At 42.0% G+C, this 22,501-nt stretch overlaps 1 protein-coding gene and 3 non-coding genes across 12 annotated transcripts in view; 3 read left to right on the top strand and 1 right to left on the bottom strand.

Annotated features, from left to right (window-relative positions):
* The first annotated feature begins 7,442 nt into the window (after positions 1–7,442).
* Positions 7,443–7,549, top strand: LOC139007772 (U6 spliceosomal RNA). The gene has a single exon (XR_011470935.1). It is a non-coding gene; the product is annotated as a U6 spliceosomal RNA (small nuclear RNA).
* A 1,988-nt stretch (positions 7,550–9,537) lies between these two features.
* LOC139007761 (U6 spliceosomal RNA) lies at positions 9,538–9,644 on the bottom strand. Its single transcript, XR_011470924.1, has one exon. It is a non-coding gene; the product is annotated as a U6 spliceosomal RNA (small nuclear RNA).
* Positions 9,645–11,896: 2,252 nt separating this feature from the next.
* RBMS2 (RNA binding motif single stranded interacting protein 2) overlaps positions 11,897–22,501 on the top strand; it is a 60,885-nt gene continuing 50,280 nt past the window's right edge. For 2 of the 9 annotated variants that reach the window (XM_070409963.1, XM_070409964.1), the window contains exon 1: positions 13,287–13,581. In XM_070409963.1, the coding sequence (XP_070266064.1) occupies positions 13,516–13,581 (66 nt within the window). In that variant the 5' untranslated portion in view covers positions 13,287–13,515. Of the gene's footprint in view, positions 12,138–12,260; positions 12,324–13,285; positions 13,582–22,501 lie in introns of those variants that run through there. The other 7 variants (XM_070409969.1, XM_070409965.1, XM_070409966.1 and 4 more) reach the window with 6 other exon arrangements.
* LOC139007752 (U6 spliceosomal RNA) lies at positions 16,742–16,848 on the top strand. The gene has a single exon (XR_011470916.1). It is a non-coding gene; the product is annotated as a U6 spliceosomal RNA (small nuclear RNA).

Here is a 22,501-nt window from a genome sequence, read left to right as displayed (position 1 = left end):
CCAGTTTATTACATTTTTTTCCTTACATGGATTTTGCTTTTTGGTGGCATGTCTAAGAAATCTTTGTTTAGCCTCAGTTCTTAAAGATTTTCTACTATATTTTCTTCTAAATGTTTTATAGTTTAACATGAAATTTAGATTTATAATCTCTTGAGTTAATTTTTTCAAAATGTGAGGGTTATGGTTTTTGTTTGGGGACACATGGATGGAAGTCTGGTTGTTTCAGGGCCCTTTCTTGAAAAGACTATTCTTTTACCAATGAATTTCTTTTGTATGTTTGTCAAGAATCAATTAGCCATTTTAATATGGGTTTATTTCTGGACTTTGTATTCTCTTCCATTGGTCTATGCATGTCTCCTTTTGTCAATAGCACATGGTCATGATTACTGTAGCTTTTTGTGTCTTAAAAATCTGGTAGTGTGATTCCTACAACTTTATTCTTGCAAAATTATTTTGGCTTTTCTATCAGTTTTGCCTTCCTATGTAAATTTTAGAATCAGTTTGTCTATACAAAAGCCCTGCTGGGATTTTCACTGGGATTGAATTAAATCTATAGGGTAAGTTTGGGGAGAGGTCACATATTTATGATGGGGAATCTTCTAAACCATGAATATGACATGTCTCCATTTATTTCCTTTTTTTGTTTGTTTGTTTCTTTCACCAGCATTATGTAGTTTCAGCATACAGACTCTGTACAAGTTTTATTGGATTTAGAGCTAAGTAATTATTTTCTTGGAACTATTGTAAATGGTGTTGTTTTCTTAACTTTGGTTTCTACTTGTTCGTCGCTGGTCTATGGACATACAGTTTATTTTTGTGTGTTGACGTTGTATCTTTGATGCAATGAAAGCAGTGCTTAGAGGGAGAGTTATGGCACTAGATGCTCTGTGAAGGGGGGAAAAGTCTCAAATCAGTGACCCCTGACTCCACTTAAGAAAAAGCAGAGCAAATAAAAGTATAAGCAGAAGAGGAGAAATAACAAAGGTAGAACAGAAGCCAATGACATTGGAAAGGAAAAGCTAATAGAAAAAATGTAACCCAGAAGCTGCTCTTTGAGAAGCTCTAGAACAATCCATATACCTGTCCAGACCGAACAGGATTAAAAGAAAGAAATGACCAATGCCGAGAATGAGAGGTAAAACCACTAAAGGTTCTCCAAATATTATGAACAACTATGGCAATAATAAGATAAGAAAATTTACCATATCAATACATGAGGAAAACCATGTGATTAATAAATGCTGAAGGTGCATTTGACAATTCACTAATTTATGATAAAAGCTCTAAGCAAATCATAATTTAAAGGGAATTTCCTCGGTTTGATAAAGCACATTTAGGGAAAAAAATCTCTACCAAACATGGTGAATGGACGCATTCCTCCCAACAAGTTTAATGCAAGGCTGTCCACTGCATTGCTTCTGAACATTTTATAGGAGGTTCTAGCCAGTGCAGTAGAGCAAAAAGAAAAAGGCACTGTCAGTGAAGAACCGCTTCTCAGCTTCTTGGCTAAGATCAAGTGTAAAACTGTTGTCAGAGATGACTTGTCGAAAATCTGATAGTGTCTACCAAAGGATTAATAAGTGAGTTTAGCATGGTTGCAGGATATAAGATAAATATACAAAAATTAATTGTATTTCTATATACTTACCTTGAACACTCAGAAATTAAGAAACAGTACAATTTATAATATCCAGAATTATCAAAATCTTAGGGATATATTTAATAAAAGGCGTGAAAGATCTGTACAGTAAAACCTATAAAATATTGCATCAACAGCAGGTTGAATAAAGTGGTTTATGAATTTTCAGAGAACTTCCTAGAGAAGTCCAAACACCCTGAGGATTAGTGAGATGGGCAAGGAAATTCGTGAGCTAATCCTCACAGCAGGATCCTCTAGACCAGTGGTTCTCAACCTTCTGGCCCTTTAAATACAGTTCCTCATGTTGTGACCCAACCATAAAATTATATTCGTTGCTACTTCATAACTGTAATGATGCTACTGTTATGAATCGTAATGTAAATATCTGATATGCAGGGTGGTCTTAGGCGACCCCTGTGAAAGGGTCATTCGACCGCCAAAGGGGTCGCGACCCACAGGTTGAGAACCGCTGCTCTAGACTACTTACTCAGTTAATTAGGTTGGTTTAGGTTTATCATGTTGTGGGCAGCAAACTACCAGTCGGTAACCCTTGGCCTCCAACTGTCTGGAAATAAGATGAGGCCTGTGGATGACCGTCACTGTGCCGGAGGCCTACCTTCTCTTAGTTTCAGAGTTGCTTCATCCTGCTCATCTTTCTGCTGTTACAGCTGAAGGTCTGCGAGTTACACAGCCCGACTCCCTTCCACCTCCTTCTTGGTGTTGTCAGTCAGTGATCTTTTTTAAAAAAGAAAAGAAGAAAGAATTGAACAGACGAAGGAGGTTGAGCCATCAACTAGAGAACTGGATTGAGTCAGAAACTGAGATGCAAGCAGCTGAGCTAGATCTTAAGTGTCATCCACTTCCCTTCCATCTGATATGTCACCACTACCAGACACCCCGACTGAAAGTCCCTCCTGGTTACTTTATCGTTCACATCAGTGCCTGAGCTGGACCTAGTGGCCTCCAAACTGTGCACAATTGAGCAAGTTTCTTACTTTCGGAAAGTTAGTCGACTCACTTGTTGAAATGGGAAATGTAATAGCTTACTGATCTGTAGCAATGATCAAATATGGTGAGTTATGTTTGCACATTGTCTGACCATTGTTTGCAATAAAAATATCACTACTCTTTTAATTACCAGTATTATTATTAGGTTCAGAATGTCATCCAAAGGACCTGTATGCAGGATGACAATGGTATGTTTGCAGTAATTTTAATGGCTTTATTTTAGTTTAGTTTTTGTTAAACCTCACCTGAAGATATTTCTTCCATTGATTTTTTAGAGAGAGTGAAAGGGAAGAGGAGAGGGGGAAAGAGAGAGAGAGAGAGAGACAGAGAGAGAGAGAGAAACACCTATGTGAGAGAGACACATGGATTGGTTGCTTCCCTCAGGCACCTGGACCAGGGCCTGGGATCAATCCTGCAGCCCAGGTGTGTCCTTGACTGGGAATCCAACTGTTGATTCTCTAGTGCCCTGGCCAACACTCTTACCACTGAGTAATGACAGCCAGGGTTCAATGCCGATATTTTACTGAAAATTATATCCCCCGACCCAGCCCCTGGTAACTACCATTCTAACTCTCTGTGCCTATTAATCTGACTGCTCTAGAAACCTCGTGTATAGAAATAATACATTATTGTCTTTCTGGGACTGGCTTACTTCACATGGTGTACTGTCCTCTAGGCTCACCCATGTTGCAGCATGTGACAGATCCCCTTGCTTTATAATGCCAAGTACTAGCAACATCCCTCCGCATGTATGCCCCACACTGTGCTTATCCATTCACCTGTCCATGGACTCTTGGCTACTGTGAATTATGCTACTATAAGATGGGTATGCAAGGATGTGTTTGAGACACTGCATATATATATACTTAGAGGTGAATTTGGTCACATTGTACTTTTATGTGTAATATTTTCAGGGACTTCCAGACCCATTCTTCAGTGGCTGCACCAACTTATGTCCTCACCCAAAATGCACAAGTGTTTCTATTCTCCACATCCTTGCCAACACTTACAATTTTCCTTTTTTGTTAATTGTGTTTTATTATTATTTGGACAGCAGCCATGACAATGGGTGTGAAAATACCAGGTGATGTTGACGGGAGATCTGAGACACAGACAGAAGGCACTGGGCAGAACTTGTACTTGTGTCACCTCACCCACGGGTTCTGCACCAGAGCTCCCGGTAACAGGGACACTCTCCTGGGTTTGGCCCATCCTGTCTCTCCAGTCACAAAGCTTCCCTCCCACGGGGCTCTACTGTGTGTTTCGGGTAACACGGTTCCCGTGTGTCCTACACGCCTCGTGCTCTATGGTGTGCTGTCTTCCCTCATGCTGTTCCCTCGGGTCCCTCCTCCTAACTTCTGTCATGTCCCAATTCTGTCCTGAGTGGCTCTGAAGCGTGCTCCCCTGACACCAGGCTGCCTCCTGCATGCCCCCTACTGGGGATCGAGCACGAAACCCCGGCATGTGCCCTAACTTGGATTCGAACCAGAGACCTCTTAGTGCAGGGGACGACACTCAACCAACTGAGCTATGAGCTATACCAGCCAAGGCCATTGGTTGCTTCTTATATGGGCCCTGACCAGAGATTGAACCTGAAACCTTGGCATATGGGGATGACGCTCTAAAACTGAGCTACCCGGCAAGGGCTGAACAAATATACATATGTTTTTAAAATTGATTTTGAGAGAGAAGAAGGGAGAGGGAGAGAAAGAGAAAAACATCGATGTGAGAGAGCAACATTGATCAGTTGCCTCCCATATGGGCCCCGACCAGGGATTGAACCCAAAACCTGGGTGTGTGCCCTGAATGGGAATCAAACCCATGACTCTTCAGTGCACCAAATGATGTTCTAACCAACTTAGCCACACCGGCCAGGGCTGAACAAATACTTTAAATTTTAAATTACTCGGGTACTGTTAAATGCTAGGGATATGATGGTGTACAAAAATGGTCACAGTCCCTGTCCTCATCAAGCTTATGTTTCTGGTAAAACCTGCTAGTGACTAGTGACCTTATAAACAATGCGTATTGATACTTTATTTTTTTTTAATTAAATCTTTATTGTTCAGATTATTACAGGTGTTCCTCTTTTTCCCCCCCATAGCGTATTGATACTTTAGAACCTGTTTCTTTTTTAAAAAAATATATTTTTATTGATTTCAGAGAGGAAGGGAGAGAGAGAGAGAGAGAGACATCAATGCTGAGAGAGAAAATTTATTGACTGCCTCCTACATGCCCCACACTGGGGATGGAGCCTGCCCTGACTGGAATTGAACCGTGACCTCCTTGTTCATAGGTTGATGCTCAACCACTGAGCCACACCAGCCAGGCTCCATTGATTTTTAGAGAGAACAGTGGACGGGAGGAAGGGTTGGAGGGGGGGAAGAGAGAGGGGGAGAGAGAGAGACAGAGAGAGACAGAGAGAGAAACATTGATTGGTTGCCTTCCACACAGGCCCCCCGACCCTGGGCCAGGGATCGAACCTGCAACCCAGGTATGTGCCCTTGACTGGTAATTGAAGTACCATACACCTGAGATCCTTTGGTGCATGGGCTAATGCTCTACCCACTGAGCTCACTAGCCAGGGCTCTCTGGTAGTTTTTTTTTTATCTAAAAATGAGAGTGGACAAAGAAAAGGAACTGTCCAATCAATAAATATTCTGACTAATTATTATCCCCATAGACTCACGTTTTTTGCAGTGTTAGATTTAATCATATGAAATTGCCAGTATTCGACTATTTGAAAAGATTCGTAATTGACCTATTGAAACAGCCATTACATATGGTTCAACCTAATTGTTGAATTTCTATTGGAATCATACGAATTATTTATGTCAGGGATAGCTGAAACCACGCAAAATTGTCTCAGGTATAAAGGAAACATACATTTGGAAAATACAACATAAACATATAATCAATGCAATCTATTCTGGGAATGCATAGAATCCAGTCTAGTATTTCTTACTATATTATGCTGATTTTCTGTGTTTTTTTAAATATGTTTTTAAAAAATACATTTTTATTAATTTTAGAGGGAGAGGAAAAGAGAGGAATAGAGAGAAACATCGATGAGAAAGAGACATTGATTGGCTGCCTCCTGAATGCCCCCACTGGGATCTAGACCCCAACCTGGGCATGTGCCCTGACCAGGAATCAAACTGAGGACCTCTTGGTTCATGGGTTGATGCTCAACCACCGAGTCACACTCAGACTTAATATGTTTTAATTGACTTTAGAGAGGAAGGGAGAGGGGGAGAGTGAGAGAAACATTGAGGTGAGGGAGAAATATCAATCGGCTACCTGCTGCATGCCCCCACCAGGGACTGAGCCTGCAACCCGGGCATGTGTCATGACCCGGAATCAAACCGGGTGCGTGAGATGATGCTCAACCATCTGAGCCACACTGGCCAGGGCTGTGCTGGTTTTCTGGGCCAGTGATTCTATAGGGTTTGGTTCCTGTATTTTAGTGTCTGGCAAGGGACAAGTCTGCTTGAAAACTTTGTTAGGATAGTCCCTGTAATTTTTGACCAAAGTATTTGTTGCCATAGGAGAGGAGAACATACTATTAGCTGATATTTAGTGTGTGAGATAAATAATTCTTCAGGGTTGTCCGTCTTTTCCCTTGTTTTCCAGTGAGTTAAATCAAGGAGTTGAGAGGCCACACTTTCCCAATTTCTAGTTTTAGACCAATTCTGTTATTCCATGCTACATCAGAAGAGGGCAGGGGTAGGCTATTCTTTGTTGTTCGATGGCACTCTAAGTTTTCTTGCTTAAGGAAGGCGATATGTTAAATTTTATATATATATATTTTTTACTTCTCCCTAAGGAATTATCTCATCTCTTTACCATGAAATAAATTCAACTTTTTGGTTTATTTCCATAACTTAGTCTTCTGGGCACACAGATTAGTCAGTGGGAGGAAAGATCATCCACAGAGAATGTTAGTAGCTGGAAAAAAAAGTGTCCTTGGCCCTAATATACCTTGTTCAGGTCTCAGCCACATTCAGAGCTTCCCTCACAAACGAGCCCTGTCTCTGCTTCCGGACGCCTGCACCACACCAGCCTGGCTGCAGCTGCATGTCTGGGGTCTAGCACGCACGCAGGTAATATAACCTTTGAGTTCTCCACCCTGATGCAGAGGGACCAATAGCGGCATGCAGGCAACTTTCCACATACAGATTAGGGTTGATCTAGCCACCCCCTTTACCTGAGACACTTATTTAAAAGTGTTTGGTTTCTTTCTGGAGGAATCACAAACCAGTCTGTGATAAACCAGAGGTACGAATGTCTCTTTGCAAGAAAAGTTCCAAATAACTCTTATTTTACTTTTTCACCTCAAAACAACTCTTAGGTTTTAGACCCATGGGAACCAAGAATTCGAGAGGCATTACTAAATCTAGAAAAATGTGGGCACTAGAGTGGGCAAAGCAGATGGCGGGGGTGGGGGGCAAACACACTGGAAGAAATAGGATTTCCCCTTCCCCTCATACACTTCCTGAATCTAACCACAGAACTCTATTGCATTCTCTATCACTTCTACAAAATTCCATAATTTAAAAAAAAATACACTTACCAAAGCCCGGCCAGTGTGGTTTAGTGGTTAAGCATCAACCTATTAACCAGGAGGTCACGGTTCCATTCCAGGTCAAGGAACATGCCCAAGTTGCAGGCTCGATCCCCAGTGTGGGGCGTGCAGGAAGCAGCCAAACAATAATTTTCTCTCATCACTGATGTTTCTACCTTTCTCTCCCTCTCTGAAATCAATAAAAATATATTTTTAAAAATACACTTACCAGTGCTCGCTTCGGCAGCACATATACTAAAATTGGAGCAATACAGAGAAGATTAGCATGGCCGCTGCACAAGGATGGCCCGCAAATCTGTGAAGCTTCCATATTTTCAGACCCAGAGAAATAGAAACATCGAACAGACTGTCAAACCTCAGAGGGAAGGCAGGGGAGGGTGAAGGGGGGGGGCGGTGGGAAGAGTCCAACCAATGAACTCATATGCATATATACATAACTCAAGGACACAGTGAGTGGTGAAGGCTTGGAGGGGGGAAGGGTGGGGAGAGGGCAAGGGCGGGGGAGGGACATCTGCAATACTTTCAACAACAAAGACTTATTAAAAATAATAAAAAATAAATACACTTATCATAATAAAGGATATAGTTTCAGTGTTGTTGGTGCTCTTTAACATAATTTATTTTTATTGATTTCAGAGGAAGGGAGAGGAAGAGAGAGAAACATGTGCCCTGACTGGGAATTGAAATGTGACATCTTGGTTCATAGGTTGAAGCTCAACCACTGAGCCAAGCTGGCTGGGCTAATTAACTTTGTTTTTTTAAGGATTTTTAATTGATATTTAGAGAGAGATGAAGGGAGAGGGAGAAAAAGAGAGAAACATCAATGTATGAATGAAACATGGATTGATCAGAATTTAAATTAAAAAATTTTTTTAATTTAAATTCTTAATTTAAATTCAATCCCTACTGGGGTGTGAGCCCAAAACCTGGGTATGTGCCCTTCATATGGCAACCTTATGGTGCATGGGCTGATGCCCAACCAACTGAGCCACACTGAGATAATTAACGTTTTTTCCAATTCATAATTAACTTTTGACATCGGTTCACAATCTGGGTCTTTTTACTTCTATGGCTGTCACCTTAGACTGTAAAAACCTAGAGTTTGTATTAGAATTTATTTAGTACTGTCTACTTTTAGAGCAGAGAACTGGTGTTAAATCTTAGGGTGCATGAAAATCCCACATTTTTTTCCTACACGCAATTCTATTTCTTCGAGTAATAGGACTCCCGCGAAATGGGAGTTGAGGTGTCTTGTGTCTAGTGTGCTTTGGTGTTCTGTATTATTGTGTTTTCTTTTTTTCTAGAGAAAGAGATGGTTCATCAATTTCCAGGAGATTGAAAGTTATGAAAAGGATTTCTGAACAATCAGATTGTTTGGAAGGCAGAGAATGAAAAGAAATTGGATTGGGTGATTCCTGAAACTTATTCGGTATTTCTAGTTATAAAGTTTAGCCTGCCTAGTTCTCATATAATTTTTTTAAAAATATATTTTATTGATTTTTTACAGAGAGGAATAGAGAATTAGAAACATCGATGAGAGAGAAACATCGATCAGCTGCCTCCTGCACACCCCCTACTGGGGATGTGCCCGCAACCAAGGTACATGCCCTTGACCGGAACCGAACCTGGGACCCTTGAGTCTGCAGGCCGACGCTCTATCCACTGAGCCAAACCAGCTAGGGCAATTTTTTTAATTTAAATTCTTTATTGTTTAAAGTATTACATGAGTCTCCCCCCCCCCCCCCGACCCATTGACCTCTCCCAGGCTGCTCCCCTGCTAATGCCCTCACCCCCCTACTGTCTGTGTCCATTGGTTATGCTCATATGCATGCATACAAGTCCTTTGATTGATCTCTTACTCCCTCACCCCCTGCCTTCCCTCATAGGTTGGACAGTCTGCTTGATGCTTCTATGTCTCTGGTTCTATTTTTGTTCATCAGTTTATGTTGTTCATTATATTCCACAAATGAGTGAGATCATGTGATATTTATCTTTCTCCTACTGGCTTATTTCACTTAGCATAATGCTCTCCAGTTCCATCCATGTTGTTGCAAATGGTAAGAATTCCTTTTTTTTTTACAGCAGCGTAGTATTCCATTGTGTAGATGTACCACAGTTTTTAAATCCAATCATCTGCTGATGGGCACATAGGCTGTTTCTAAATCTTAGCCATTGTAAATTGCGCTGCTATGAACATAGGGGTACATATATCCTTTCTGATTGGTGTTTCTGTTTTCTTAGGCTATATTCCTAGAAGTGGGATTACTGGGTCAAATAGAAGTTCCATTTTTAATTTTGTGAGGAAAAAATTATGGAAGGCTTCGTGAATTTGCGTGTCATCCTTGCCCAGGGGCCATGCTAATCTTCTCTGTATCGGTCTAATTTTAGTATATGTGTTGCCGAAGCGAGCACTCATAATCTTTTTTAAAAAGTATTTTTAATCCTCATCCAAGGATATGTTTTTTATTGATTTCAGAGAGAAAAAAGGAGGGGGATTAAGAGAGAGAGAGAGAAAGGAAGGAAGGAAGGAAGGAAGGAAGGAAGGAAAGAAAGAAAGAAAGAAAGAAAGAAAGAAAGAAAGAAAGAAAGAAAGAAAGAAAGAAAGAAAGAAAGAAAGAAAGAAAGAAAGATGATGTGAGAGAGAAACATCGATGGTTTGCCTGCCTTATGCACCCTGACTTGGAATTGAACCAACCACCATTTGGTGTATGGAGCTACACTCCAGCCAGTTGGAGCAACACTGGCCAGGGTCTTTTAAAATAATGGTTGGACTTCATCCTGTGCACCAAGAGATTGCTGGTTCAATTTCCTGTCAAGGGCACATGCCTGCGTTTCTGGCTCGATCCGCAGTACGGGGCAAGCAGGAGGATCCGCAGTACGGGGCAAGCAGGAGGCAGCCGAATGATGTTAGGCTCTCACATCACTGTTTCTCCTTTTCCCTCTCCCTTCCTCTCTCTCTAAAAATCAATAAACTATTCTTAAAATTTTTATTGAATTTATTAGGGTGACATTGGTTAATAAAGTTATATAGGTGCCGAAACCGGTTTAGCTCAATGGATAGAGCGTCGGCCTGCGGACTGAAAGGTCCCGGTTTCGATTCCGGTCAAGGGCATGTACCTGGGTTGTGGGCACATCCCCAGTAGGAGATGTGCAGGAGGCAGCTGATCGATGTTTCTCTCTCATCGATGTTTCTAACTCTCTCTCTCCCTTCCTCTCTGTGGAAAATCAATAAAATATATTTTAAAAAATAAAATAAAATAAAGTTATATAGGTTTCAGGTATACAATTACATAATACACCATCTGTATATTATATTGTGTAGTTACCCCTCCAAGTCTCCTTCCATCACCATTTATCCCCCCTTTACCTGCTCCACCTCCCCTCTCCCTTTCCCTCTAGTAATCGCCATACTGTTGTGTGTCTGAGTTTTTTCCTTTCTTTGCCTAATCCCTTCACCTTTTTCACTCAGCTCCCCAAGCCCCATTCCCTCTGACTCTCCCAGTGGGACACACACTGGGGGCAGTAGAGTAATTAATCATAATGGAGCTAACATCTATTGAGTGTTTACCAAGTGCCAGGCACATTTATTTGTCTGTTTATTTATTTATTTATTTAATTTTTTGTTAATCCTCACCCGAGGATATTTTTCCTGTTGATTTTTAGAGAGAGTGGAAGGGAGGGGGAGAGACAGAGAGAGACATTGATTGGTTGCATCCTGCACACAGCGCCCTGTTGGGCCGGGGATGGAGACTGCAAGCCAGGTTTGTGCCCTTGACCAGAATGAAACCTGGGACCCTTCAGGTCCGACGCTCTATCCACGGAGCCAAACCGGCCAGGGCAACCAGGCACCTTTATATGTATTGCCTTACTTCATTTCACTGCCATTTTAGGTATTAGATACTATTTATTTACTTTGTTTTACGATAAAAAAGCAAAGCTCAGACACGTGAAATAATTCTCCCAGCACCACTCGGCTTGTGAGTAACAGGACTAAACCAGAACTTAGATTTTATTCCAAACACTGCTAATGTGGGCATTATCTCTATTGTGCAAATGAATTAAAGATGTTAACTAACTTGGGGTAAAGTCACATAAATGGTGACTAAACTGGGGTGTCAGGATTTGAACTCATGCCTACTTCTCTCTAAAACTCATGGTTTTAACTATTTTCAGTTCTAAGACATCATTAAGCATTAAGGAATGCAATAAGAGAACACAATGCATTGAGAATGTTAGAATTTTTTAAAAAGTCATATTAGGTTGACTGCCATTATAAATCCCATTATAAATCAGGCCTGAACGTTTGAGGTTTTTGTACTATGTTAGGCTAAAGAAGAAAACATTAACTAAGGGCCTAAAGAGCCAGGATAACTTGGTATATAATGAATGAGAATCTCTGAGGGTAGAAAAGGGACTGTGAAAAAAGGTATCACTGAGAGATGCCTCCATTAACTTATTTACGGCACTGGCCGCTGTGCTTCCAATCTATTGCATTTCCCACATCGAGGCTGTTCCCACCCTTCCTGTGTCCCTTGAGCTGAGCGGGCGCTTCCTGTCCTATTGGAAATGAAAGTTAGAGATTGGGGGTGTGGTATGCGTGCATTTACTCTGCAGAATGTTAGTACTGTCTGTCCTATTATCATAGCAAAAAAAGTGCCAGGAAAACCGAGATTGGGACTTCATTTAAGGGAGGGTTTGGGCTTAATGGTGGTTGTGGCAAAGCAGACAGGGTTAATTTATGTCTTAAGAGAATATCCATCCTGGAGAAGGGATTGGAAGGCTTTCATTCTCCATCCCTGCTCCACTTGGGTTGGTGGGAGTTACTGGGTATCATTCTGACATTTCTGGTTTCCCACCAGTTTCTTGTGAAGGCTATTCTGCAGGACATTCCTTTGAAACTTAGAGGTGAGTGTTGCTGCAGCTGTGTTAGGTTCTTGACTCTAAATTTGGGATCTTCCTTTCTAAAATCTTTGTATTTTTATTCTGTGAAGCATATGCTTTTTAAATAGTTTTTTTTTTCTTCTACAGCTCAGAGACGACTCGAAGCAAACATCTCTGTGAACTTGAGTTTGGGCATAGATTCCAGGTTTGGTGAGTATCTCTAGTTGTGGAGACTAGGAAACAGTGAGATTAAGAGTCAAATAAGATAGTTGAAGAAACCACAAGGCATTATGTCCCAGTGAAGCCGGGGGGGAAAGGAGAAACACTAGGAACCGTTTTGTGACATAGTCTTGTTGGCTAATTCCTTCCCAAGTGTGAAGTCATACCTGTAGGAATCTGAAAAGCAGTGAGAGGCATCAGCCCATTAGCATGAGGACTAGAACTGTCCAACGACATGAAACTAGTCATTTCCCACATTCTGTTTTGCTTTCCTCTGTTCTTTGGAGAGCCCTCCTGTTTGTTTTTTCTTCGTGTACTAAGATCACTGTAAATATACAGGGTGTATGTGTGTGTGGGGGGGGGAGTCCTGAGCTCGCCTCACATGTTCTTAGTATGGTTTTCTTCACATGTTCTCCAAGGTAGGGTCCCAGTGGACAAGCTTGAAATCTTATAGCTGGTATCTAAGGGAAAATAATCCGCATGGTCTTCTCTCTTTTTTTTTTTTTAATATATTTTATTTATTTTTTACAGAGAGGAAGGGAGAGGGACAGAGAGCCAGAAACATCGATGAGAGAAACATCAATCAGCTGCCTCCTGCACGCCCCCCACTGGGGATGTGCCTGCATCTAAGGCACATGCCCTTGACCTGAATCGAACCCAGGACCCTTCAGTCCCCAGGCCGACGCTCTATCCACTGAGCCAAACCGGTCAGGGTTCCTCATGGTCTTTTCAAGAGAATCAGAACTTGTTCATGGAGGAAAGGGGATGGAATGGAAAGGGTAGACCTAAGAACTTTCCTTTTTGCTTGAACTACTGAGCCTGTGAAAAATTAAAAAATAACATCTGGGGCATTAGGACCCAGTGGTAGTGCCTCATCCAGACTCTGGGTTAACTTCTCCCCGTGACGTCAAGAAGCAGCCCAAGCTCATTCTTTGCCCCCACCCCCTCATTTTTCTCCCTCTTGCTCCTTTTCTCTCCCTTTCTCCTCCCCCTCACTTTACTCTCTCCCTCCCTCCTTCCCCTCCTTCCCTCCCTCCCTCTCTCTTCCTCCCTCTCCCTCTCCCCCTCTCCCTTTCTCTCCTTTCCTTCTCTCTCTCTCTCTCTCTCTCTCTCTCTCTCTCTCTCTCTCTCCTCTTCCCTCCCTGTCCCTCTCCTCTCTTAGCTCCCTAATATTAAAGAGAAAATGCTGCTATCAGTGACTTCCAGACCTGGGATTTCGACTTTTGGCTATAACAAGAACAACAAAAAGGTAGGGAAAGTGCTTTTTTTGGAATTCAGCTACTTCCTTTTCTGGGGATCCGGGAGTGCTCTTGGCTTCAACATTCTCCTTAAGTCAGGAAAAGGATTCCTCTTCTCATCTCAGCACCTCTCTCTTTTCCACCACTTTCTGGCATCTTTTCTCACCTGGTTCTGAAGTTCCAGGAATTTACAGTCTTTGTATGTGAGGCCTGAGAAGGCAGGAGAATTAAAAACAAGTTTTTATCGTTGAGAAATGAAGTTAGTTTGACTTCCTGCTGATATACCTAATCTCCACAGGGATAATATGTCATCTCAGACCCTGGCCCCTAGCCCACCCCCCTCCAATATTATTTTATCTTTTTGGTTAACTGTTTCTGTTCTCCCCACCCCACCTTCCTTCCTACCCGTTTGACCAGCATTATCAGGTAGCAGAAACACAGTTGGTGAAATCACAACAGCTTCATCAAGACCTGGGTATAGTCCTCTAGACGAGACCCTGCCCCTCCCAGCCTGAAGGGAAGGAGCCTGAAGAGAAGACATCCTTTAGGGTTAAGGCAGAAAGCTCTGCGATTCTGTGGGTTTTGCTGGTGCTTTGAGATCTGTAGACGGCCAGGCTCAGCAGGGATCCTTGGAGTCTTTGGGATTAACCAGAGGCCGCCAAAAAGTTATCTTTGCTGGGGCCCAGGGGCCCTCTGGAGAGAGGTGGGCATCGTGCCAACATTTGCCAAGGAATATCCTTGGCAGTTTTTTGTTTGTTTGTTTTCTGACATTTCAGGGCATACAATGCTGATAGGGAGGAACTTCATGCTGTAGCAGAAAGACCCTTTACCTTCTCTCAGTGTTGTAGCTGTTCTTTGAAGAAAAAAGGGACTGTAGACATTTAGGGATCTTTTGATGGGAGTGTTGGAAGTGGGGGAGGATTCCTGCTGCTTTCTCATTTACCTAAAGAGACTATCACAGGTAGATTTAAACAGAGTGTGCGATCGAGGCAGGAGGCAGGGGAAAATGTTTAGACCCAAGACATTTAGCGTTAGTTTATAGGTGTTAGTTTATATGGTGTTCATTCTGTTTAGATCCTTGAAAAAATATAGGTCTGTTGTTGGTTATTTATAATACATACACACATATTTATAACACATACACACACCTTGTATATGACTTTGATAGAGGGATCGTTCATCTGTCTTTCGTCTTTTCAAATCTTATATAGTACTGTATGAAAATTTCCTTCCTAATTTTTCCCCTCCAAGTCTTTCCAGTTAACCAGACCCATTAAAATAAAGTAAAATGAATTACAGGAATTAGTTTTTTTCCTCCTAGGGGTTTCATGTATTTGATGCTATCTAAATCTCCTCTTTCCTTAGCTCTCTACTCCCTCCCCCACTTGTAGTATAAAACAAAACAAAATATTTAACCATCTTCTAAATCTAGGATAGTGTAGGGGACAAAGAGGTATGCTTATGGGTTTGTATTTAAATCTTGTATCTCTTCTTGATAACTTGTAAGGTTTGAGAAGCAATTCAGGAAACATTGGCGGGGTTGGGGGTAAATACTTACTAATATATTTGTCAAGAATGCTTTGGGTTCTTACACGTCAATGTTATGATGACATCACTTCGTGACTATATTTATGATTCCTGTGTGTATGTGTAGGTTTGTGACTATTTGGTATATTTAGACTAAAGCATTACAATATTGTTCTTTGTTTTTGTGATGAAATATAGGGTTTAATGTGTTCGCTTCTCTTTTGGGGAAAGTGTTTTGGATGGATTTGCTCATGTAATTTGTGCATTTTTTGTGTGTGTGTTAATCCTCACATGAGGATATTTTTTCCATTGCTTTTCAGAGAGAGTGGAAGGGTGGGGGGTGGGGGGGGGGAGAGAGAGAGAAACATCGATGTGAGATAGACACAGAGACACATGGACTGGTTGCTTCCCCCACAGTCTGAAGGAGGGGGTGCCCCTGACCGGGGAATTGAATCCTCAAACCCTTGACCCTTCAGTATGCACACTGATGCTTTTACCACTGACCCACACCAGCCACGGTTAATTTGTGCATTTTTATACCCAAGGTATAATTTTAAAAATAACTTATTAATTTTTACTAGTAAATATAAGACATGCCAATTTTTTAAAAAACTTAAGCATAAAGAGGTTTATAAAATTAAAAATCAAGTCCTCCCTTCATGTCCTGAAGTTTATTACCCAAATCTCACCCTTCAAGGAAAATAACTGGCAGCAGTTTGGAATATGTATCTTACCAGACTTTGTATGACAAGGTAAAGTTACAATTTTATGTTGGCTTATTTGCCATTTCTATTAAGAATTCGGTTTCTTGCCTGGCTGGCGTGGCTCAGTGATTGAGCATTGACCTATGAACCAAGAGGTCACAGTTCGATTCCTGGTCAGGGCACAGGCCCGGGTTGCGGGCTCCTTCCCCAGTGTGGAGTGTGCAGGAGGCAGCTGATCAATGATTCTCTCTCACCATTGATGTTTCTATCTCTCTTTCTCCCTCCCTTCCTCTCTGAAATCAATAAAAATATATTTTTTAAAGAATTTAGTTTCTCAAGTAGAACAAGTCCAGGTAATAACGTTCTTGGACATGTCGAAAATATTTAAAAATTGAAAGAACAATCAAACTCTAAACTTCTTAAAAAGTACAAATTATAAAATATCTGCTTTAAACAAAAACACACAGAGACCAATGGGACGGAATTGAGAGCCCAGAAATAAACCTACACATATATGGGCAATTAATTTACGATACAAGAGCCAAGAATACACAATAAAGGTGTTGGGAAAACTGGACAACCACATGCAAAAGAATAAAACTAGGTCACTATCTTATACCACACACACAAATTAACTCAAGATGGATTGACGACTTGAATGTAAGAGCTGAAACAATAAAATACATAGAAGAAAACGTTAAGTACTAAGCTTCTGGACAATGGTTCACAATGGTGTTTTTTTCAATTTGACTCTAAAGGCAAAGGAAACAAAAATAAATGAAATGGGTCTCCATCCAACTAAAAAGCTTCTGCACAGAGAGGAAACCATCATCAAAACAAAAAGGCAACTACCCAAATGGGAGAAGATATTTTCTTTTTTTTGGAGACGATATTTCCAATTAGAGGTTAATACCAAAATATATAAAGAACTCATACAGCTGTGCTCGCTTCGGCAGCACATATACTACAATTGGAATGATACAGAGAAGATTAGCATGGCCTTTGCACAAGGATGACACACAAGTTCGTGAAGCATTCCATATTTGAAAAACAAAAAAGAACTCCTACAACTCAACAACAAAAAAATGAATAGTCCAAATAAAAAACAGGCAGAGGATCTGACTAGATATTTTTTTCAAGCAAGACATACAGATGGCAAACAGACATATGAAAAGATGCTCAACACCACTAATTATTAGGGGAATGCAAATCAAAACAACACATGTATAATTTCTAATAAAGGCAGATTTTTTCCTCAGGATGTAGTATTTTTGTTTGTTTGTTTGTTTGTTTGTTTGAATCCTTACCTGAGGATAGTTTTCCATTGATTTTTAGAGAGAGTGGACGGGAGAGAGAAAGACAGAGAGAAACATTGATGTGAGAGGCACATCGATTGGTTGCCTTTGCATACACCCCAAGCAGGGCTGGGGATCGAGCCTTTAGCCTCGGTACAAGCCCTTGACTGCAATTGAACCCAGGACCCTTCAGTCCCAAGCCTGATGCTCTTTCCGATGAGCCGAACAGGCCAGGGCAAGATGTAGTGTTGAATATCCATTCCTTTCTTTGGAATTAAAATAGTCACAGAAGGGGGAAAATGTGGATTTCAAAGAGATTTTCTGTAAAATAATGTGGTACATTTAAAAAAATCTATTTTAATGGTCTTTAATTAATCTTAGTTCATAAAAAAAAAAAAGGCTAAAGTAAAAAGTTCTGTGTTCTAGGATCTCAATACTGATTCTTCAGTGTTGGAAAGAGTTGCCTCAGTAGAGATTTGCAGGTAGATGAGATTGAAAGAGGAAATGTTTGGGACTAAAGGAATTTCAGACTTGTAAAGGGCTTAACCACACCTTCCCTGACATCATCTTCCTGGCATGTGTTATTATATTTTAACTCCTCAGAGCATCAACAATCATTTCCTTTGGAAAAAAATAAAAGGGACTGGGATAATTTGCCTTTCCCAACCTATTTTGCATAAATTTCTGTTTTCTCTTGATCTTATATTGAAAACTCATTGGAGAGTGGGAGGCAATGATGAGCTTAAGACTGACTGGTGGGTGCCCTGGCTGGTTTGGCTCAGTGGATGGAGGGTCAGCCTGCGGACTGAGGGGTCCCAGGTTCGATTCCAGTCAAGGGCACATGCCTGGGTTGTGGGCTTGATCCCCAGTAGGGGTCATGCAGGAGGCAGCTGATCAATCATCACTGGTGTTTCTATCTCTCTCTACCTCTTCCTTCCTCCCTGAAATATCTCTCTCTCTCTATATATATATATATATATAGATAGATAGATAGATAGATAGATACACTAGAGGCCTGGTGCACAAATTCGTGCACTGGTAGGGTCTGGCCAGCCCACCCCGATCGGGGCCGATTGGGCTGGGCTGGCCCAGGAGGAGCCGTGGGCAGTTGACCGGCCTGGTCCCTGCTGGGGTGGGGGGCCAATAGGGGGTGGGACCAGCCAGGGGGAGGGGCCTCAGGCAGTTGGCCAGCTGGCCCTGCCCCCTGGTCAAACTCCCGGTCAAACTCCCAGTCAAGGGGACAATTTGCATATTAGCCTTTTATTATATAGGATTATATAGGATAAAAGGTCGATTGGTGGGCTTTCCCAGATCTTTACTCTTTTAGAAGCTTGAGTTACCTGAAATTTTCAGAGTTTATTCAAGAGAGAAGAAAATGAGAAGCAATACTATAAATTGTTTATAGTTCAGACAAGGAGAGAGAAATTTGTTTACTACATTTTCATCTAGTTTCCATCAAATTATATTTAGTAGAACTGAGGACTAAGAACTTGTAGTTTTAACATCTTTTGATTGGGGCAGCTACTAGTTCTGTTATCAGTAATACAATTAACTCAGTTGGTTAAAGTTTAGTGTTAATGTCTTTCCATTGATCCTCCTTTCCTGTTTTTGCACTATTACACAAATTTATGGTCTCATTACAGATTATCTTTACTTTGATAATAAACATCTAGCATGATCTCCTTACCTCCTATTTCTCTGCCCCTAATCCTTGCCCCCAGGTAATTTTATACCTGCTGCCAGAACAACCTTCCAACATTCCAGTAGTCTAGTGCTGAGCATTTATTTTTTTTTAAATAAATCTTTATTGTTCAGATTATTACAGTTGTTCCTCTTTTTTTCCCCCATAGCTCCCCTCCACCCAGTTTCCACCCCACTCCATGCCCTTACCCCCCCTCCCCACACTGTCCTCATCCATAGGTGTATAATTTTTGTACAGTCTCTTCCCACACCCCCCACACCCCCTTCTCCCCAAGAATTGTCAGTCCACTCCCTTTCTATGCCCCCGACTCTATTATATTCACCAGTTTATTCTGTTCATCAGATTTTTTATTCACTTGATTTTTAGATTCACTTGTTGATAGGTATGTATTTGTTGTCACTTTGTTATTCATAATTTTGATCTTTACCTTTTTCTTCTTCTTCCTCCTCTTAAAGGATACCTTTCAGCATTTCATATAATACTGGTTTGGTAGTGATGAACTCCTTTAGCTTTTTCTTGTCTATGAAGCTCTTTATCTGACCTTCAATTCTAAATGATAGCTTTGCTGGGTAGAGTAATCTTGGTTGTAGGTTCTTGGCATTCATCACTTTGAATATTTCTTGCCACTCCCTTCTGGCCTGCATAGTTTCTGTTGATAAATTAGCTGACAGTTGTATGGATACTCCCTTGTAGGTAACTAACTGTTTTTCTCTTGCTGCTTTTAAGATTCTCTGTCTTTTGCCCTTGGCATTTTAATTATGATGTGTCTTGATGTGGTCCTTTTTGGATTCCTCTTGTTTGGGGTTCTCTGCACTTCCTGGGCTTGTAAGTCTATTTCTTTCACCTGGTAGGGGAAGTTTTCTGTCATTATTTCTTCAAATAAGTTTTCAATATCTTGCTCTCTCTCTTCTTCTGGCACCCCCTTAATTCGGATGTTGGTACGCTTGAAGTTGTCCCAGAGGCTCCTTACATTATCTTTGTATTTTTGGATTCTTTTTTCTTTTTGCTTTTCCGGTTAGGTGTTTTTTGCTTCTTGATATTTCAAATCTTTGACTTGATTCTTGGGATCCTCTAGTCTGCTGTTGGAACTCTGTATATTATTCTTTATTTCAGTCAGTGTATGCTTAATTTCTAGTTGGTCCTTTTTCATATCCTTGAGGGTCTCACTAAATTTCTGAGGTTTCTAGAAGATTCTTGAGTAACCTTATAACCATGGTTTTAAACTCTATATCCAGTAGTTTGCTCTCCTCCATTTCTTTCGTTTGTGACCTGTTTCTTTGTCTCCGCATTTTGGCTGCTTCCCTGTGTTGATAGAGGGCTTTGTGTGCTAGGTGTCCTATAGGGCCCAGTGGCTCAGCCTCCCTAATTACCTGAGGTAGGCACTCTTGGTGCACCCCTTTGTGGGCTGTGTGCACAGTCTTGGTGTAGTTAAGCCTTGATTGCTGTTGGTATCACTGGGATGAATTGACCATCAGGCCAATTGGCTGTGAGGACCAGCTGTGTCTACAATGGGAGAACTGCTGTGCAGTAGACACCCTTATGGGGCAGGACTTGCTTCAGTGGGGCTTTGGTGCTCACTGAGTCTGCCCCTTGAGTGTGTCGCTTATGGATGTGAAGAGTTGTACTCTGTTATGGTCTCATGCTGACCACTGGGTACACTGGCTCTTGGATCTCCAAGGAGGTGCAAAGTCAGCCACTGCCAGAGGCCACCCAGCAGGAGCTACAGAGAGATCTGCAGATTCCTCCTCTTTGTTTGTGGTTTGGAAGTGCCCAGACGAGGCCCGGCTGTGAAGTAATGCAGGTTGCTGTCAAGCCTTGGCCTTCTTTTGGAAGCTTTGGCACTCTTTGACCCAGCAGCAGTTTGTTAGGTTTTAAGATTACAAAAGAACAGGCCATTCATATGCAAAAGCCTCTGCTCACAGCTTGGGTGGGGTTGTAAAATTGGGTGGGGCAGGATCTCAGGGAATCACCAGGGCGGAGCAACCAGCAATGGCTGCCAGTCAGCCATGACTCGAAGAGGTTCCCAGGTCTCTGAGTCCCGTGGCCCCGTGCAGGCACCTCTGTGAGAAAGCCGCCCTCGCGTTCCTGTCCCCATGCCAGACAGTCCAGTTTCCCCCCGTATGAGTCTGGGTCCCCAGAGTCTCACCCAGAACTGGAGTTCAGAGCAATCGGGAGCTTCTATCTCCCTCCTGATTGATCAGCCTACCCAGTTGCCAGCCGATTTCTGTGCGGGCCTTCGTACCTCCGCACTGCCGCACCTCCGCACCTCCTACCAGTCTCAATGTGCTTTCTCTTTCCTTCTATTTGTGTAACTTCCACTCAGCCAGCCTTCCCGTGCTTCTGGATGATATCCGTTTTGTCTTTTAGTTATAGTTTTGATGTGGTTGTGTGAGACAGCAAGTACAGGTGTGTAGCTATGCTGCCCTCTGGGTTCCTCCCCTGCTGAGCATTTCTTGTATAAAACCTTTTTAAAAAAATATATATATATGTTTTTTATTGATTTCAGAGAGGAAAGGAGAGAGAGAGATAGAAACATCAATGATGAGAATCATTGGTCAGCTACCTCCTGCATGCCTCCCTACCCCCCACTGGAGAACTAGCCTGCAACCCGGGCATGTACCCTAACTGGAAATCGAACCGTAACCTCCTGGTTCATAGATAGACACTCAACCACTGAGCCACGCCAGCTGGGCTGTATAAAAACTTTTAATGACTATATAGTACCTGCTAAACAAAGTTCAAATCCTTAGCCCAGTACTCACTATTGATTTGGTGCTGGGGTCCAATCGCAGCAGGTCCAGGGGTCCCCAAAGGTGTGGACGGAGTCGGCGAAGAAGGAATGACACGAAGACAGCCTTCAGTTGGTCAGCAGCCTAGTCAGGACCTATAGCCAGGATCTCCAGCCAAAGTTCTGGTCGGAGTTCTGGTTAGGAACTGATGAGGATCTGACGTTTATTGTCTTATTACATCCGTATTTATACCAGCCGATTTTAATCCTGTCAATTTCTATTACAAGGGTTAAGGTGTTTCTCATCTCCATTCCAGGGAGTAAAGACCATGTAGCTTAACTACCCGCCTGGCACTTAATTAAGGGGTTGTATCCCCTCCCTAAACTCAGGGAAAGATCCCCACCTGGGGAAACAACCTTTCTCGGAGAGGTGACCTTGGTTAAAACACATGGCGCTAAAGGGAGCAAACATATTAAAAACAGTATGCTATATATGCCAGGTCCATTGAAACATATGCTGTGTAGATGTTTCTTTCCTGCAGCGACTGTGTCAAGCAGCAAGGATGGACCGGCTTCCAGCAATTTGGCCTTTCCTTATCTTCCCCATCTACCCCCATTAACTACAAAAAACAGGGAAAAGAAAGGATTGCAACCCAATACATGCAGACATGGCAAGCTATACTGCCCTGTGTGCCAAGATGGAGAGGTACTTATAGAGAGGAAAAAGGAAGTTAAGGGGAGAGGCAGTTACAACCATAGAGTTTCATTTAAGCATAGAGTTCTTCCAAAGGGCTCTCTCTCTCTCTCTCTCTCTCTCTCTCCCTCCCTCTCTCTCTCTCTCTCTCTCTCTCTCTCGTATATTTTTATTGATTTCAGAGAGGAAGGGAGAAGGAGAGAGAGATAGAAACATCAATGATGAATCGGCTGCCTCCTGCACACCCCACACTGGGGATCGAGCCCGCACGCCAGCCTGGC

The sequence above is a fragment of the Myotis yumanensis genome, unplaced genomic scaffold (genome assembly GCF_028538775.1).
Source record: "Myotis yumanensis isolate MYYU_CA2020_CCGP unplaced genomic scaffold, mMyoYum1.0.hap1 SCAF_3, whole genome shotgun sequence".
Classification (NCBI taxonomy): Eukaryota; Metazoa; Chordata; class Mammalia; order Chiroptera; family Vespertilionidae; genus Myotis; species Myotis yumanensis.
This window is presented reverse-complemented; position numbering and strand designations above follow the sequence as displayed.